The sequence below is a fragment of the Ambystoma mexicanum genome, chromosome 1q, assembly GCF_040938575.1.
Source record: "Ambystoma mexicanum isolate Mex_15411 chromosome 1q, UKY_AmexF1_1, whole genome shotgun sequence".
Taxonomy (NCBI): domain Eukaryota; kingdom Metazoa; phylum Chordata; class Amphibia; order Caudata; family Ambystomatidae; genus Ambystoma; species Ambystoma mexicanum.
The window spans coordinates 799,725,786-799,745,744 of record NC_090922.1 but is presented as its reverse complement, the minus strand read 5'-3'; the positions used below and the strand labels follow the sequence as shown (position 1 = coordinate 799,745,744).

The window sequence follows — 19,959 nt, the reverse complement described above, 5'->3', positions numbered from 1 at the left end:
GGAAGGTGGGCACCCCCCCAAAAAGTGAAATAAAAATTCAAAGTGATTTTCACAAAGTAAATTACCACAAAATAATTTATTTCGTTAAAATGACATGGGGCCTCATCAGGGGTTGGGCGGCAAAAAAGCAGCAGAAACACTATTACTGCCACATTACCACTCCGCCCAATCCCGAGTTTGGGTGCAAAGCTGAAGAATTACCTCCAGCTCTGATCTGGAGGTAAATATCCAGCTTTCTGCACATTTTCGGTGCTATTTCTGCCAGTGGTAACAGTGCCGAAAAACCCCATAGAGTCCTATGGACTCATAACAAATGGACTAACAGCATCACCGCAGCTCGGGGTCTGGCACAAATGGACCAAGTTAATTGCGTTGGGCGGTATTCTGGCACAATTACCACCAGGATACCGCCGAACTCATGATGAGACCCATGGAACTCTACCAGCATACCTTCAACACACAACACATCACAAACACCATTATGCCATCCAGTGGCCTGTGACACAGATCTCTCCTTCAATAGCTGAGTGTGCCTCTCTGCACGGTAGCTTTCAAAATGAGGGTGCTCAGAGCACCCTCCCTCCCTGGAATCCATGAACAAGTGGATTGGCTGAAGACACAAGTGACCAAAGTCCATGGCAGAATCCTTGAGCTTTAGATCTACCCAGATAGCAGCTCTTATCAGGTCAAACAACACACAAGTGTCACTGTCAGCAGGACAGGCTCACCTCACACATACATTCTCCCTTTATAGTCCTGTGCAATGTCGTTTAAAGGGACCATATACAATGGTTTATAGTGCCATACAAGAACAGTTAATCGCATTGTATCTTCGTTTTAATATAGGCCAATACCTCTTCCCCAGTCCCACCCAGGCTGGCATCACCTCCACCCCCAAGGTTACCCCCTACCTCCTAAACACAGTAAAACCTCCATCCTACAGCCTCAACTAAAACAAGCAGGCACCACCTTCCTATCTAAGCCCATAAGGCAGGCACTGTCCCTATTTGCTGTGTAGACCTTGCAACTAATCCCCACAAAAAGACCTTAGCTATCCCCATCCAACCCTTACAGATGCTGAGGGCTGAAAGACCACCGGAGGTTTGGACTTAACATTTTAGCAGATAAGGTTCCCCCGGTGGTATTGCATTGTGTTGGTTATGGGTGGGGGGGAAAGAGGGGGCAGGTTGAGGGGGATGGAGGGCGGGAGGGACCGTTCAGAGATCATTACAAGGAGGTGGAATGGAGGGAGATGAATCTTGGAGGAAATAAAGCAAGACGTTCCTGAAATCCAGGGTGTTCAGAAGCCGAGTGAATGCGGTTGCAAAAGTAAATGCAACTTGGGGGCAAACATGGAGGTGCTCCCAAGTCATCAGGTGTCGTCATTACTCCAAGGTAAAAAGGTCAACACTGATTCGAAAAAGGTATTGTGTCATAGTGTTCTGTTTTTTTAGTTTTTCGATACTGTATGTGGTGCTTCAGCATCACCTGTCTGTCAGACAGAATGAATGGCAGAGATGTGCAGAGATGATGTGCCGGCATATCAGAGTTTCTGGGTGCTTGGCTCTACTGCCTTTCATCTCGTTTCTTAACACTTTTAGTGTTAGGCTTTTGGTATTGTTTCCATTTAGTTGTGTTCCATTTTGGGGTCAGACAGTCAACATTCACCCTGGCCCGTTCCATCATCTTTAGTCGCCAGCCATAGTTAACCATTGCAGATCAGTGACGGCTGGTGAATTGTTTAATTGGAGGGGTGTAAATATTTTCCCCAAATATGACAGAAGGACCGAGCCTATACCAACCAGGGTTAACGGGTTTGTTCTCCCCTGGACAACATTTGTTATAATGGGCTAAAATGGGGCATCGAACAGTAAACCAAGTGCAAAAGTGGGTGCAAAGCCAGACAGTTTGCAATTGGTTTTGGATGGTAACTCATGAAAAAATCCAATAGATGCAAGTCACCAACAGTGCACAGGAGCATTTCCCAACTCATCTTCATGATGCCTATGCCAACAATATATTCCAGTATAAAAACATTTTCACGCTGGATGCACCAGTATATGCCAGTATTCCTATATCAGAGCATACTCCTGTTTTCTTTGCATATATAAAATATGCCCAAAGTGGCTCCACCAAAATGCCAGTCCAGCAACTTAATAACACATAATGCTTGCTTTATCACGGATGCCCGGTATAAACTGCCAAAAAGAAGTAGCTAGAGTGGCTGCACCAAAACGCCAGTCCAGAAACTTAATAACAAATCATGCTTGCTTTATAACAGATGCCCAGTATAAAATGCCATGGAGATGCCATGACATTAAGAAATAGCAAGACTGGCTGCACCAAAATGCCAGTTTAGCTAAGTAATAATAACAATCATGCTTGTTTTATCATTGATCTGCAGTAAAAAAAAAAATGCCAAAGAAATAGCTAGACTGGCTGCACCAAAATGCAAGTCTAGCCAGGCAATAACACCAATCATGTTTGCTTTACCAAAGATGCCCAGTGAAAAGTGCCATGCCAAAGAAACAGCAAGTGTATCAATGCAATACGTATCATTGTGCCTGCTTTATTAAAGATGTCCAGTAAAAAATGTTATGCCACAGTAGAAATGGCTAGACTGGCTGCACCAAATTTCAAGTCTAGTCACGTAATTACATTTATCAGGCCACTTTATCATACATCCAAATCCTAATTATTGATCCCCATAACCCACAATGGAATAAGCAGGATTAATTGACTTAATTCTGTTTTACTTAGGCAGTATTCATTGCATTGATTCATCTGAAATACAAGCAGTGGAAAGATACCAAATGCTCAGTGCATATGAGATACCAGGTTATTACAATTGTTACAAATAAGACAAAATAATTCAAGAATCCTTTACATTTTCAAAAACTAAAATGCAACTTTAACCATAAAGTGCATCACGATTGCATCAGTCAAAATGGTGTCAGTATAAAGTGCATTGTAATATCATTATCGTATGGATATTTCACACATATTGTACAATAAAACATGAATGCTTCACATTGAAAGGAACGGAAACACTCAACATCCCAAATTACATATATGGTCTCATATAGATCCTCACACAGTAATCTATCAGGTACTTCTATTGCAGAAGACTTAGAACAATAAAAGCACATCTACTAGCTGAGACCTGAATCCCTACAAATGGGTCTACTGGCCAAATCTACTAATATTTTGATTCTAAAGTGCAAGTTTCGACAATAGAATCCCACAAGAATTCTAGACACATTGGGCCTCATTATAAATTGGCTGGGGTGGAATTAACATGCCAGTATTAAGCATTTTAAAATGATGTTTTGCTATTTGTAACAATTGTTATGAACTTGGTAATTCATGTGCACTGAGCATTTGGAATCTTTCTACTGCTTGTAGTTTAGATGAATTCATTCATCAAACACTAAGTAAAACAGAATTATTAAGTAAATTTATACCGCTTACTCCACTCTTCTGTTTGCTTTCTCATACATGCCTAGTAAAAAATGATGCCATCATGGCGTAATTTTTTACTGGGCAGCTTTGATTTTGCTTTTGTTCAGCAGCCATCCCTCCCCCAATCACTGGCCCGGCTTGGCACAAACACAAGAGCACACGACACCACACACATCCATGCAACATTCACTCATGTACCCATACACCATAACCTCGCTCATTCACATGCGCGCCCAGCACCCACCCATGCATCATACACTCATTCATTCACGCAAGCACATAATACAGACACTTCCCTTCAGCCCCAGTACAGACACTCCTCCTCTGTGTGTTGGCCTACCTGAAACATGGAAGCTCTCTTGCTACCACACCACATAAATGCAACCTGGAAAGAAAGAGTACTTCCTGGTTCCTGCACATGCACACAGGAGCCCGAGGGCTACAATGTCACTGGCCCAGAGCTTTTGAATGTGTGCGGAGACACAGGAGCGTCCCCACGCAACTTCAGAGGCACCGTTCACCAGCCTGCATCCCCAGTGAGCTATGAAGGCTGGGCAAGCAAAACACCCTGGTCTTGTGTAGTCCATTCTGCATGGGCTCTGGGGAACAGAAACTGTGAACAGGAAAGCAATTATTGTTTTCTTGCAATGTTTTATCAAAAATCTGGTGAGAATTGGCTTCTGTTGGTATGCCATCCACCTGTTTTTGCCAACTTTCTTCATAGGTAATAAAGCACATTGTGCATGAACAATGCGGCTTGCATTTTGCAATTTTGCACCACTCTGTTGCCCCTAGTTTCTCTTTAGGCGTATAAGTGATGGGGGAAAAATAATGAAATCAAAGTGTCTCATATCAGGGCAAAGGGTGCATTTTGTGTCTGCCAATATTTCAAATGTTGATGACAAGTACTGTACCTCACTAATTATGGAAGACTTTCAGGGCTAACCCCCGTGACAGTAGGTTTGCACTAGTGAATGTGGGGAGCTAGTTATATGCATCTGAGTGCACGGGAGGAGCAGTCGTCCTTGCATATTGAGTAGGAAGACTCCTATGCTGCCTGTTTGCCACCTAACTCTACCCAGAGAGTCTCCCTGTCAATCTTCAGGGCTTGCCAGATTTTGTGTGGGACAGTGGAGGAGCTCCCCAGCCTGGGGTATCCACCCGACTTTGTATCATTCTTCTGTTCACCTAAGCATGCAGCCTACCTACCTGTAAGACACGTGGGGGCCATTTACAGCAAACATTGAAGGAACCCCCTGGTCGCTGTGATAGCTTTCCAGTGCTAATCTCCAAGTGGGTCTATTTTGTAGCCTGGGGACAAATTTGCCAGACACCAACTAGCACGTGCCAGCACCAGCCATTCATTCACTTGGTCAGTCAAACAACTTGGAAAATATGGCACTGCTTAAAAGTGTTACAAGGGCCCCAACTTTAAATACCTCTTAAGGGAAGGATGTTGGTAAGAAGGAAGTACCTCCGTTAACAAAGGAATTCCCATCATTACCGACATAAGAGGTGGACCTGACCGCACCAATTACTACATTTCAAATTGCTAATGAACAAGTTCAGGCAGTAAAATGTCCGGTATTCAGGATCAAAGAGTTTTGATCTTAACATCAATATCTTGGCAGTGGAATACCACATGCCGGATGTAGAATCCATGCTCATCGACTTCCCCAACAAGCAAGTGGAGATCTTAAACAGAGTGGAGCCGCTGTAGAACCAAGCAGCCCAATCCTAGGAGAAATAAGAAGACCTGGAAAACACATCACGAAGAAACAATGTTCAGATTACAGGTATTTCATCATCCATTACCTTAGATCGGTTGGAGCAACACGTTGAAGCCTTCTGTAAAGAACTGCTACAACACAATCTGGCAAACCAGAATCATTTTAATTGGATTGTACTCTTTTGGTTTTTTCAGTCTTCTTCAACTTAAAGGCGACATTAATGGTGCATGCAAGACAAGATGTGATTGTCTTCAAAGCAGATACTCAATTCTTTCAAGACTTCACTGCAGCAACCCTGCAGTCATGAATTCAGTCAAATGCAAAAGGAGGGGAGATCGAGCATATGGAGATTGCCCTTCAGACCCACCTTGCTCCAATCACTTCCAAGGGAGACGCTCCAAGGCTCGTTTATGGTGCCGGGGAGTAAGATGTCTCATGAAACATTCTCACCAACAGAAGGTAAGAGCACTGTGGCATGAGATATCTCTCCCACTAGCCACGTGCTGGACAGAGGATGGCGATCTTGAAGAGAACACTTGAACATATCGCCAGTTAACTAAAAAGCGTGCCATCTTCCTGCGTTGTGATCACCTGTTGTTCTGAGAGTACCTTTGTTTGCACTGGAGCGAGAATTCCTGCCCTTTTCAGCACCCTTCCCACAAGAGTCAAATGTTCCCTGGGAAGAGACCACTTAGACGCTGTGCTTCTCTCAACTTCACTGGGCCTAATGACTGACCTGCCCTTCAAGTGTCCAGTATTGCTAGAACACCCAGGATATAGCCGCATTGATGTACACATTTTGCGGCCTGAATAAGGAAATATTACAGCACAAATACATACATTTTGTAGCTACTAAAATTAAATATTTACATTTCTAATGTCCTTAGTTTGCCTCTAATTGTAAACAACCTCTCAGAATGTGAGTCCCTGATGTTTGGGGCTTGGAATCACCGGATATCTGAAATTGACAGAATGTGTGATCAGACTTATGATAGTAAGTGGCAGCTGGTGAAAATCCTCAATTTTGCCCCTTTTTAAGGACATTTCTAAAATGAAAAATTGTGAACTTGCTTTGTTGGTGGCAGAAATCACTATAAACTGGATCGTCGGTTTTCTGCTCCCGGCGATGGAAAGTTAGATGTATAGATTTCTATTTCGGGGAGGGGGGCTCATGGTTCGGGGATATAGATATCTACCTGCTGGGGAATATTTTGATTTCTCCCGAGTGAAGCTTCCTGCCAGCTCTTGAAGGGGTCTTGATTCATCCCGCTTTCTGGTTATTCTTTACGGGAGTGGGCTGCTCGGCAGGGAGACCCACCCAATATATCCTGTTCACCAATTACCTTTTAAACTGAATGTCTGGTTCTGTCAGGTCACATAGCTGGTATTTCTACTTAACTTTGAGCTTTCTTCAAAGTGATAAGGAGGTACAAGGATGCAATCACTGCTTTTGCTCTCCCTACGGGTGGTCAATTGTTTTCTTTTTCCTTTCAATGTTTTATTTGTTCTGTTATTTGCCTTTATCGTAACTCTTTGAAGGGCCAACACCTACCATAACGCCATTCCCCTGATGATGCATTTCGACCTAGGATGTGGCTTGGGATCCCTCTGGAATGATGTGGTGAGCAAGTGGCTGAGTGAGTTCATAGCTCAATATCTTAGACCTGATGATGGCAGCACCAAGCACAAAGTCCCTCAATGTGCAAAGTGTTAACCCACCACATAAGTGGTGCTTTTCCTAAAAATCATTAGCCTTAGGAGTGGGTACAGCGCTCCTACAAGAGATCCAGGTTAAAAGTGGGGATGTGGGGGAGCACCGGCTATGATCCAAATTATTCCTATTCCAATTGCTCTCGTCAGCCTCTGAAAAACAAAGCGGCCATCTTGATAAAATCCAGAAGTCGACATGCAGATGGTTTATATTTTTCAAGATTGGCTGGGTTGGTGGATGAACATTAAAGTTATATGAAGAGAATGCCAATCAGCAGTTCTGTCAGCTGAGGTTGACGCCTTGGGGGAGTGTTGGTCCTTGGCTACCTAAATTGACTCTGCAGTAACCCAAATTCCCAGCACTAATGTGAGGTTCCTGAGACCATGCACAGCTAAACTGCTTCCCTGATGAAAGAAAGGGCAGAACACATTTGGAAAACACCACTTGGTTGTAAGGTGAATTGAGCTCGGAAATGGAGTGAGCTCCTCAACTTAGCCACCATAAAAGAAAATGACTTGAGCGCTGAACTCCTAAGGGGCGGCAACAGGTTGACCCATATCCCAATGAGGTTTGCTTCACTGTGGCCCATTCCCCCACCCCACTGAGGTGGAAATATAATAGGGGCGTCTTGGTTCCTGGCTACCTACATTTGGACTACAGTGACCAGAATTCCTAGTACCAATGGGCAGGGTTTTGCCATGCACAGCTGGGCGGCCACCCTAATGAAAGTAAGAATCTAGAAAATGTTTGGAGGAGAGCAGCAGTGTTCTGTAAGGTGAATTGCGTTGGAAACCCAAGCATGCCACGCACACACCCTGAAAGATCATTTCTGCCATGTATGCTCCCAACTGTTGGTTTCTGCCTTGCTGGTCTGTCACCGGGCCCTGCAGCAGCTGATAGACAAGTGGGGCAGCCAAGGTCCCAACCACTCCGTTCAATACTATCCCTTATACCCACAGGAAAAAGACATGATCTTATGCCATTGCAAAAATAGCTTCCTGCAAACAATGATTCAAATGGCCCACATTCCTGAAAACTTGTCACGCGCTGTGCATTTTCTGTCAGGTGACTTTCCCAGTTCATATACCCTTCAGGCATCTCATTCCTAGTGCGAGCAGTAGAAGGGTCACCAAAGGTCTGCCTGAGGGAATTGCCCTCTCTGGCCATTAGTACTACTGTGATATGCCCACTGCGGTGCCACCGGTACTGCAGTGCTTTTGCAAGCAAGGTGTACTGTGTTCAGAATCACATCGAAAAATATAATCCCTCTTGCTTATGTTGTCTGCATTGCAGTGGGAGCACAGCAGCAACGAGGGGCATTTACCGACTGCCGCACAGTGGGGTCAGAGGAGAGGTCCCGGACCTAGTTTTTATCAGTATCACTGGAACATCATCAGTCACCACTAATCCGTGAAAACTTTGCTAAGTTACCAGTGGAGCACAAAGGTTCCGGTGCTCACCAGAAAGAAGTCCCCTCATAGGGACCTCATAGATACGACATTTGGAAATTGCTAGTTATCTTTGGTAATTTATGGACGCATTTTCTCAAAGAAAAGCATCGCTTGTTTCTCCTTGCAAGCATCTTCATTGGTAACCTGCATCATGACTGCCTCAAGCATTCATTCCAAGGTCAGCCTTTTTCTTGCCAATGCCAGGTGAGCCACAAGTAAAATGGAGTGCATGAAAGGAAGGATTGCAGTAGTGCGTGTGTTTGGTATCCTGCCCCACATACAATGCAGAGGGAAATAAAAGCACTTCTCTTTCATTACACAAGGCCAGTGTATACTTCAGAGGTCATCAGAACTCAAAGAGGAACAAGGAGAGGAAGGGCAAGATTTGGAAGTACTACACTGCTATGAGAACTCTATGAAAAAGATGGTCATTGGCCCCAACCCTGAAAAGAATGTGATTTTAGAATGCTACAATCTTGGCATAAGAGCTCACAGGGAGGGTGAAACTATAGAACATGTGTTCACAGCTCTTCATGGGCTAGCAGTCAAGTGTGACTTCAAAACGGATTATGAGGGCACATTATGGCTCAGTTCTTATAACTAGTAGAAATGAGTGCACAGGTAGGGAAATATGGATGTGTGTCAATCCATCTTTGCATCAAGTATCGTCAAAAGATTGGAGCATCCTTTGATGTGTGTAAAGGTACTAGAAGAAAATCCCCAGAAATGTGAAAGGTAAGTTCAGTGATGTCAACACAGTTACAAGGGTGCAATAAAAAATGTATTACATCAATCATCTGGAGGTGAAACTAAACAGTCTTCCTTTAGACATCAGGAAAATGTCTAATCTTATGCATTTCAGAAAAAAATCAGAAAACCTTTTAGTTTATCGCCCGCTGAGAGTGCAAATTAGTCTTAAAACCTGAATAACTACGCTTGTGGCCAGGTGGATACACAGAGGGCAGAAAAAACAATGTTGGTAGTTGCACCTCAACACCACAAACCTAAATTTAAAAGACTTTAAACGTTTAAGTGTAGGTCAAAAAGGCATTCACATTGACACGTGGTTTGGTAGTAGCACATAAATGATTATTGAGGGTTTAATGTTACTTGCACAGATTGTGGACAGAGACAACAGTGTGTATGTTGTTGCAGCCATTTTAGCAAAATCGTGTTGCGGAAGGTATCTGAATCAGCAGAATAACCCACTGATCAGGTGTTATGAGTGCACGTGTGAAATGCCTCCGAGCGTCACAAAGAAAAAAGAATTCGCTTAATTTTCTATCAATATTGTGCCCAATCATGGACTCAGCTGTTGATTACATGGTAGAAAATTAAGAATGTTGGAAAGCAGAGATATGTATAAATGCAACATGCAACAACCTAAATCGATAACAGGAAGATTTGATGTGCAATTAAAGTTTAAAGGTAAAACTATGAAAGCTATGATTGATATCTCCAGAATAGATGGACATTTGTTAGGTTGGCCACAATAGGATGCACTGGATATAGTTGGGAAATCTAGTGACTCAGATCAAGACTTACTAGTGGATAATTTAAATACAAGTCTTATGACTACGATCATATAACAAAGACATTAGGTAATGGTGTCCTGAGAATTGGGTGGGGCATTAAAGGGTTCCTGCAATATAATTCGTGTGAAGGATTAGAAAGGTTACAGAGGGAGTGAGTAATACAACCTGTTGCCTCTGTAGTCTTCTATAGTTTAATTAACCAAGCCTAATGGGAGTATCAGGATTTGCGTTGATCTCAGGAATTTGAACAGGCAAGTTGAAGAGAAATGTATGTTCATCACAAATTATTTCACAAATGCTGCACATACCAGGGAATGCAAGTATGTTTTCTTCCATCAAATTAGCCCGGTCAAGCCATCAGGTCAAGTAGCCCTCTTCCCCACTCCAACAAACAGCTTTTATCATGCCCTTTATCAGTATGAAGTCTTTGAAAAAGTGATGTTATGTTCTGTTTGGGAGTGAAAGTGGAATCATGTGCCATCACTTAAAAAAATCAAACGAATTAAAACCCAGGACCCTGAAGGTTGGGTCCTCAGACGCTTACAAGGTTAACAACAACTTTAACCTAGTTTCAAGGAGCGTCTTCTTTTTCCTTTACTGGGGCAAGGCAGGGTCGAGGATGTCCCAGCAGGACAAAACGGGACCCACAAGAAAGGAACATTTAACTAATAAACATGGATCCCAGTGAAACGCCAAAACATGGTGGCTCCCTTTCAGCTATGACCAGAGTACAATGAAGAGGACTAATTAGTAGTCGAAGATAACATAATGCAATGCAATGAAAGTAACGCAATAGAAGCCTATGGAGACAGAGCCATATTGGTTTTTTGTAAAAATTGTTAATTCAATTAAATTCAAATAAAGTATTTTTTTTTAAAAAAGAATCCTGCACCATCAGGATGGTGATCTGATATATGGTGGGGGAGTCACAAACAGTGTGTCAAGAGATTGCATAAAGTCACTAGTGTTCTGAGGAATGCTGGGTCGAAGCTCAGATATGAAAAGTACAAATGTAAGCTAGAAAATATTTAATATATTGGACATGTGCATACCAAACGCTTGAAAAGTCCTCCAGAAGCTAATGTCAGTGGCAGGACTCAAAATGTGTTTACAACTTAGTGGGCAACACATTTAACAGAAGGGTTCTCCTGAAAAGGAGTATGTAGTTTGTCTGGTGAGCATGAATGTGTTGATGAATGAAATTGCAGGCTTATTGGTGCATTCCAGAATTGATCCCAATAGTAAGACCAGATTTTTTTTTAGATGCCAGTGACCCAGGTCTTGGAGCACGAGGGGCAAGAAAGAAATATGACATTTGTTCCCAGGACATCACATGGTCCTGGTCTTCAATATTCTGTAATAAAAAAGTAGCGACAAGGTGCTTTTAGGCCACTCAAACATGTTGCATGTATGTTTGAGGGTGACATCTGACCCCGCAGACAGAAGCAGCTCAAAAGTGTATTTTTAGGAAATGGGTTGGATCTTCAATTTCAGTGTGGAGTTCTTTGTTGGTAGAGATGACGTATTTGCAGATGTGTTGCCTTGCAATTTCCTTCAAAAGTCATGTAATTATGTGTTGTGCATAAATGAGGAGGGAGTGCAGGACCAGACGTTTCAGGCTACCATACGTCTACTTGTCAGCATTTAGCTTGTCAGCCGGTCTTAGTGTTATCAAGACCATTGGCATTCTCTGTGCTGATTATTAGTAGCTTGTGATGGACATGTAAGTAGAGATGTCCGTGAAGTTGTACTATCACTGTGTGGGAAGTGATATGGTATTCAAGTATGAAAGTAGGCTTTGTGTTTGCATGAGTTCCCAAAGGAACCATACATAGTGAGGGGTTCCTTTGGAGTTTCTTGGTACCATAGAAATTCCAAGAGGGGGAACAAGATTTATCATAGCTGGCATTGACATGTTCTCAAAGTCGCAGAGATCCAGATCACCCGTGATATCACCACTAGAGCTGTGAATGAATTTATATAACATGCATTTTGGAGGGAAGGTTTTCCTTCAACAATCTTCATGAACAGTGGTGTTCAGATGTACTTGCGGATGATGTGGGCTTTACTGCAGTCTGAAGGCATACATGTTGAAACCTCTTTATATCATCCTAGTCGAATGGTGCTATAGAAAGACTCAATCAGATTCGGTGGGCAGTGTTAAGATGGCTGGTCCGCTAGGCAATGATTGAGAATGAGATTTCCATTGGAGTGTGGCTGTGTATTGCTTGTCGCTACATGCCATGACTGGTCTAGTTCCATTTGGAGTCTAGAGACGGGGGAAGGCGAATATGAAATTGTGCCCGGTTGGATAGAGAACGTATGATTGTATGAATAGAAGGACAGATTTGACAGAGAGAGTTCAGGAGGCTAAACATAATGTGAAGCTCTACCATAACAGCAAATGTGAAAGTAGGGGGAATGTCTTTGGTATTGGAGCGGTGGTGAAGGTTAAACTCTCAAGACATGTCAGGAAGGAGTTCTCACGCTTTTCCACATCTGATCAGATTGTGAAAGTGTTGCCCCATACTGTAAAATTGTGTGATAGAAAAATCTGGATCAAATCTCTGGCGGTAAAGATAGAGTAGCTAACCTTTTTTAAATGCATCTTCAGATCATTTATTGCGATTGTTACGTCATCATATTTGATGCTAAATGTTTATGGACAGGAAATATGTTTTGGCATAAGGAAGGAGGCGTGTTGGGTTCTGCCTTAGTCGCCTCTCAACAGGTATTGCAATGGATGTTGGACTGCTGATACAGGCAAGACGTCAGCCCCTGCATTCCATTAGAGCCCGAGACCTGTCATTCATTTGAATGTCCAGGGCTCACAAAATATATTCACCCACACACACATAGTCGAGGAGATTTTATGAAGATCAAGTACTATTTGCAGGGTGCTCTTCCTTGCTGGAGAGTACGAGGGTGTTTGAAAATGTTGCTAATAAATGTTTCACTTTAGCCCCACCTAAAAGCCAAAACTATTTCATTAGAGTAGGGCTAGGGACAAATGGCATGTGAGGAGGGATACAAAGCTTGCAGGTGTTCGGTTATTTACCCAATTGACTGCCCATGGCCATGCAAATCCCTATGGCCAGTCCACCCACGTCCTGCTCCTCCCCGCCCAGAGCACACCCTCCTGGGATCTCTTTGAGCTAACTTTATCAAGCCTTATCATCAAATTGTGTGGTAGATATGCCTGCCAATGTTTGATTAAAAGCAGTCTTCTGAGAGTTAATGACTTAATTGGAGCTATAAACTAGCTACTGATGTATTCAAAATGGCTTATCCACGTCTGCCTTCAGCGACTCGATTTATAAGCACTACGTGTGTCCTTCACTGTTTTGACTTGTGTATATTAGGCATTTGCTAGGCACTGCTATCATATGTACAGGTACTCGCACCACTTTTGCAGCTGCTACCACTGATGGGCCACTAATACCACTACAGCATTGCCTGGCAAATGCATTTCCCATGCCTACCCAAAAATCAAAACTATTGGTAATGCCAATGCTCGTTTGATTATTCCCTTGAAGTAGATTGTACCCAGAGTTCATGATACAGAGACTGAGAGCGGGCCACAGAGGCATGGCACAAAGGTTGTTATCCAACGAAAGGCATCATTGGAAGGAAACAAGGACCCCTGTTCCTAACCCTAAACTCTCCATGAGAAAGAAGGAACCTTGCAGGCTAAAGGGCGCCTTACAGGCTTGAAGACGGAATGCTCCTTGCTGAAATAAAGTAATGTTGGAATGTGTATAGTGTAAACTGGCCCAAATGTAGAGCCGCTTGAACCAATCTACTAAACTGTAGAGTGCTTTAATATGTAACACCCACCTCTAAACCAGTTATACGTCAGACCTCCAAGTCCTCTCCCCTCTCCTACTCACTCCCCTACCCTCCCTCCTCAACCTTCTCCCCTAGTATGACCCTAGAGCCTCCTCTTCCAAATCCCACTGCCAGCCCCTCTCTCCCCACCTCCAATCTCCCCCATCTCTATTTCCACTTCTGCCCTCATCCTCTACTCTTAACTCTGCCCTTGCTTTGTCTGGCAACTCCTGGAACGTTCATGCAAATCTTTGCTCCTACCCTTTTCCTCTCTCTACACCATCTGACACATCTCCCGCCTCACCACCCCAAAACAAAAGCTTTGGAAGCCCACCCCTTCAGCGGAATCTGTTGCAAGGACTGGCACACTGATTCCCAGTGCATCCCAACTTCAATTCGGCTCATAATATAGCCGGACTTGCACCACCAGTGGACACGTTCAATTAAAGGGAACTTGGGACGTGGTCGCAGTCCCCCTTTCCGACTCCCTGGCCTCAAACTCCAAATGGCAAAGATCCCATTTATTGCAACAAAACACATGAGATTCAGCGGGTGTGGGAAATGGTGACATCACAACTCGGAGTCTCCCCCAGTTTCTCAGTCCATGGCCACATACATGAGATTACACCAGGTATCGGCAATCAGATGTATAATTACTACCTGGAGAGCTTCTCTGGAGGGCCTCTGAATAAAGATGGCCCCACAACAGCCCAAATCCATAGGTTTGTTGCGATAAATCAGGTCATCTTTGCTCTCTCTTAACTAACGTTTTTCACTGATTCTAGAAGATAAACGTCGATAGATGTAAGACATATATAAATGCAATGATTACCCCTTAGTAGCAGCATCTTCAGTTCCCATCTGTGTAAATATAAAGATTACAGTTTTGTAAGTAATTAAAACGAGACACATTTATAATGTTCTATTCAGGCAAAAATAGAATTGAAGTAGTTTGCATTCGAACTCCCGTAGGTAAGGCTCAGTGAGATCAAGAGGATTTGCCCAGTATCACACACTTTAGTTAAGTTCTGAAGCCAGGTTTTTTTATTATTATAATAAAAATGTATAGAGCGCAAACTATGGCCTGAAACCATCTAGGCGCTGGGAAGGGAAAGCAACTAACAGCAAGCAGTGCTCAAGATGAGCCTAAGAGGAAACAACAGCACTGAACAGATGAGTCTTCATGGCTCTTCTGAAGGAGAGATACTCATCAAGTAATCTCAAGTGTAACGGCAGGGCGTTCCACAGAGTGTGGGCCAGTACTGAAAAAGAGCGGCCGCCCAACCACTTACCCCACGGGGAGCCCGAGAGCCCCAAATGGGAAAGCAGATTCAGGCAGAAACAACGCGGCATTGCGGAAAACAACCGCATTGTTCCCCACGGGGAGCCCGAGAGCCCCAAATGGGAAAGCAGATTTAGGCAGACACAACGCAGCATTTAGCATTTCCCATTTGGGTCTCTCGGGCTCCCAGGGAGCCCGGGAGCCCCAAATGGGAAATCAGCTGTAGGTAGAAACAATATGTGGCATGTAAACATAATCGTGTTGTGTTTCTGCCTGCTGTGGCTTTCACTTTGGGTCTCCGGTGCTCCCTTGGGAGCACCGGAGACCCAAAGTGATAGCCACAGCAGGCAGAAACACACGCGGTTGTGTTGGAAAACGCTGTGGTTTTTCTTTCCAAGTTTCTCAGGCTCCTCCGAGCCGGAGGAGCCTGAGAAACTTGGAAAGAAAAACCGCAGCGTTTTCCAACACAATAACATTGTATTTATGTTTGCGGTCGCTTCAAAAGTGACCGCAAACATAAATACAACGTTTTAAAGCTGCGGTTTTATTTCTAAGTTTTGCGGGATCCTCCAGCCCGGAAAACTTAGAAAAAAAAACGCAGCTAGTGCTTATTTAAAAAAAAAAAAAATAGCACTTACCGAGATTCAGCTGCAGCTTTCCTGCTCTGGTCTCCGGTCCCCGTCCTCTGCCTACAGCACTAATGAAGGGAATGCCACCCAGCGGTAGCTTTTGTTTACTACAGCTGGCTGGCTTTTCCTTCATTAGTGCCGCAAAAGCCAGCACAGGAGGGCCTCCATTTCACAAAATGGATGCGCCCATGTGCTTGCTTTTGCGAATTTTGAGCTTGAATAGCTCAAAATTTTACATAGGAAGTTTTAAAAAAGAGAATGCTAGTATTTTTTTTTATGTTGCCTATCTATTTTTTAAATAAAAATGTTTACTAGACCATCCCTTTAAAATCGATTTGGTGCTGGCACCGGCAACCAATGCAACCAGTGAAAAGGAGAGACAGAGGAAGTCCGATAAGGAGCCTTGAGTGCCAGACGTGCTGCAGCCTTCTGAAGGACCTGCAACCGCTGGATCTGGTACTTTGGTTGTCCCAGATAAATATAAAGAGCCCATTGTAGTAGAAGTCCCCAGTGTAATACGATTTTCTGGAGGAAGCAGGGGGAGAATTTTCCTCAATGCATGTTTTCAGCCTGCCAAAACCCGCGCTGCCAATGGCAGAGATCTGAGACCAAGCTGCAACTTAAGTACTTGCCCACATAACTTAAAATGTCTAGTTGGTAGAACTATATCTTAATGTTTGGGTTTTAATAATTCTCTGTTTTACAGACCAGATAAATCATAACAAAACATCTTGAAAAATGTGTAAACTCTTATTGAAATACATGACAAAAGGGGTTGCAGCTCACCCTCCATGATGAATGGAAGGTTACAATTAAAGGAATACAAAGACATGTGAGCCTCGAACATGCCCACTTGTTCTTAGAAATGTACACGTGCTCGTCGTGCTTGTTTACACAATATCATGTATGCAGAGCTGCCAAGTGGCCCCACGTCAGCGTGACCATATGAGCCAGCCCTGGCTTTCCACTTTGCATGCTGGATCTTTTAAACCCATATTTATAATGGGGGAAACAAGCTACAGTACCCAGCATGCAATTTGAAGACGCCATTGGCTCAAGGTGTCATGCATGACATCAGGGCTGGTGTCAGGGCTTTTCAACATTTTCAAATGAAATTGGCCACACCCCTTAGTGCCCTTCTTGGATTCATATTTTTTAAAACCAAATAACCTTTCTTGCGTGGTTGTTTAGATGTTCACACTGGCTGACGTTCTTTGTTCTTCTATGCAGAGGCCAACACACGTGCCCATCAATATTTTGCAGCACTCACCCTTTTCCTCCATTTCTTTGTCTATGATTTTGCCAGAGAACGAAGCCACGCGGTAGGGCTGATGGTATGCCCATACCAGCGCCACACATGCATTCTCAGCTGACAACAGAGTGTACTAAGTATGCGTGAGGCCCAGCATGAGCCCTGCAGTGTTTGCTGCAGTAGGACTGGGGAGGAGGTGTGGCCCGGTCGGTACATTGTTAATGCCAGGCAGCTCTAACCAAATAGCAAGCCATGGTGGCAGGCTTTGCGCACAGAGGAATATCTGAAGGACGCAAGACCTCGCAACCTGTCGGAGAGAGAGGCAGCTATGGGGGGACGCCGTCCACCCACGTGTAGCCTCCACTTCTTTCCATGTCACTGCTCTGGGCGCGCTCTCCGAGTCTCGCGGTATTTTCTCCCGTGTCGCATTTAGACAGCGCTGTGAACGGTGTTCCTGCCTCTATACATGCGTACCCGGTACCTTGTTATGGCCTCTCCCCTTCTATCGCGGGATGTTCTTTCTTCTGGTCAACGAGTATGGATTCTCCCCGCTACTGCAAGCAGCTGCACACATGCTCTTCTCGCCTCTCTTGATAGACTCACCCCTGCCTCTGCGTGCTCTTACTCCATTTTGTCTCACAAGTTAGAACATCTGCCAAACGTTGTTGGGGGCCCTAGCCCCTAGGGCAGTAAGTAGAAGGGCTTTGTCGCCTGTGTTTTCTTGGGCATGGCTTCAGCACACGCGAACTCACAATGCAGCGAGTAGATTCCAGACATACCCAGTCTCCAGCCACCTCTCTCCTTTCGGCGCTGCACCCCAGGGAATACAGTTGAGACCAATGATACATGCACCTTTTCCTTCTCATGCCTGCCTGAGCACCTTCTCTATCCCCTGCCCTTACCACTTTGCGCCTCCCAACCAGTGCTGCATATTCAGTCATACTCCTCCTCTGACTCTCTAACAGGTACACGTGCTTGAACGGCATCAACTATGGCTGTAGGCACAATGCAAGATCTACTCAACCCTGACTCTGGTGCTCTTACCGCACCTCTGGGCATTCGTGTTTCTTGGTGCTCCTACTCCATCTCTGGGCATTTTCAACCCTGTCTATTGGTGCTCCTACTCCATCTATCAATATTTCACCCCTGTTTCTTTCTGCTCCTACTCCATCTCTGGACATTGTCACCCCTGTTTCTTTCTGCTCCTACTCCATCTCTGGACGTTGTCACCCATGTTTCTTGGTGCTCCTACTCCATCTCTGGACATTCTCACTCCTGTGTCTTGCTGCTCCTACTCCATCTCTGGATATTTTTACCCCTGTCTCTTGGTGCTCGTACTCCATGTCTGGACAGTTTCACGTCTGTCTATTGGTGCTCCTACTCCATCTCTGGACTTTGTCACCCATGTTTCTTGGTGCTCCTACTCCATCTCTGGACTTTGTCACCCATGTTTCTTGGTGCTCCTACTCCATCTCTGGACATTGTCACCCCTGTTTCTTTCTGCTCCTACTCCATCGCTGGACATTCTCACTCCTGTGTCTTGCTGCTCCTACTCCATCTCTGGATATTTTTACCCCTGTCTCTTGGTGCTCCTACTTCCTCTCTGGAAATTTTCACCCCTGTCTATTGGTGCTCCTACTCCATCTCTGGACAGTTTCACGTCTGTCTATTGGTGCTCCTACTCCATCTCTGGACATTGTCACCCATGTTTCTTGGTGCTCCTACTCAGTCTCTGGGCATTCTCACTCCTCTCTCTGTGTGCTCTTGCTACTTCTGTGGACATGTTCACCCTTTTTCTGGGTGCTCTGCTCCATCCCTGGACATGTTCACTCCTCTCTCTAGGCGCCCTTACTCCATCTCTCGAATTGTTTCCCCCTTTCAATGGGTGTTCTTGCCATAGCTCTGGCCCGTCTCTAAGCCCTCTCATTCCGTATTTAGACGGTCGTGCCCCGGCCAAGTCTCTCATTCTCTGTGGGTGATCTTCCCCCTGTCTGAAGATGCTGTCATGCTGCTTCTAGAGACCCTCTCCTCTGCCGTCTTGGTGGTGCCTTCTCCCCCGCCTCTGGATGCGCTCTCCTTCTGTCTCGAAGGGCCCTGGTCCCTGTGTCTCTGGCACTCTTGCATTCCTGTGTGCTTTCTCCCCTGGCTGTGGACACTCTTATCTTCGGATGGTGGCACTCCTTTCCCCAGACCTCAGGACGCTCTCCTCCTTGCGTCTGGGCAGCCTCTCTTCTGTCTCGGCACCCTATCGTTTCTCGGCACTCTTTTGTTCTGGGGCACTCTTGCCCCTGCCACTGCCCTCTACTTGGTTTATGGACGGGCCCTGAGACCCTGCGTCTGTCTCCTGGTGCTTTCCCATGGGCGTAATTTTAGGGGGGGACAGGGGTGTTTGTCCTCCCCAACTTTCATGGCACACCATTTTGTCCCCATTAATTTGGCGGAGGCACCTTTTCTTCAGATGTCATGTCCCCCCCCCAACATTTTCAACCAAGTTACTCCACTGTGCTTTCCCCCCTGTTTCTGGACCCGCCGTCCCTTTCTCTCGGAAGTTCTGGCCACAACGCCCCTTATACTCCGAACGCTCTCTCCTCCTGTCGCCCCCCCCCCATATCTCTCCCACCACATCGATGTGCAGTCCCCTCACCTTCTGCCCAGGGCTGGTGATAGCTCTCTCAGAGAGCGCTGTCTCCGGAGCTCCCCAGTGAGCTGGATATAGCGCCTAGATCGTGTGAAAATCCGAGACATGTCGCCGCTCTGCTGCTCCCAGGAAGAAGAAATCAGAAGCAGGCATCCCGCGCGCCCTTTTATAGCACTCTATGTCCCGTCCCTCCCAGGTGACACTCGTGCCTATGTACACCCCCTTCCCCCTGTCTGTCTCACTGTTTGTGCACTCCTGGAACTGTGCCAAAGTTCGCTGAACTTTGACCTACTGGGCAGGATCCGCAGAAACCTTTCTTACTCACTCCGCCCCTCCCCCCCCACTCCCTCACGTACATCTCTTACCTGCCCTTCACCTCAGACCCTAGTGAGCAGGTTTTTCAAAGATAACACAGAGACGCCGTTGTTTTCAAACACACCA

General features: G+C 45.0%; 1 protein-coding gene across 1 annotated transcript in view; it reads right to left on the bottom strand.

Annotated features, from left to right (window-relative positions):
* Positions 1-19,703, bottom strand: part of HMGCS2 (3-hydroxy-3-methylglutaryl-CoA synthase 2) — an 84,695-nt gene extending 64,992 nt beyond the window's left edge. Inside the window, exon 1 of the mRNA XM_069641392.1 lies at positions 19,525-19,703. Within this exon, the coding sequence (XP_069497493.1) occupies positions 19,525-19,625 (101 nt within the window). The 5' untranslated portion in view covers positions 19,626-19,703. The remainder of the gene's footprint in view (positions 1-19,524) is intronic.
* Between the last annotated feature and the right edge of the window lie 256 nt (positions 19,704-19,959).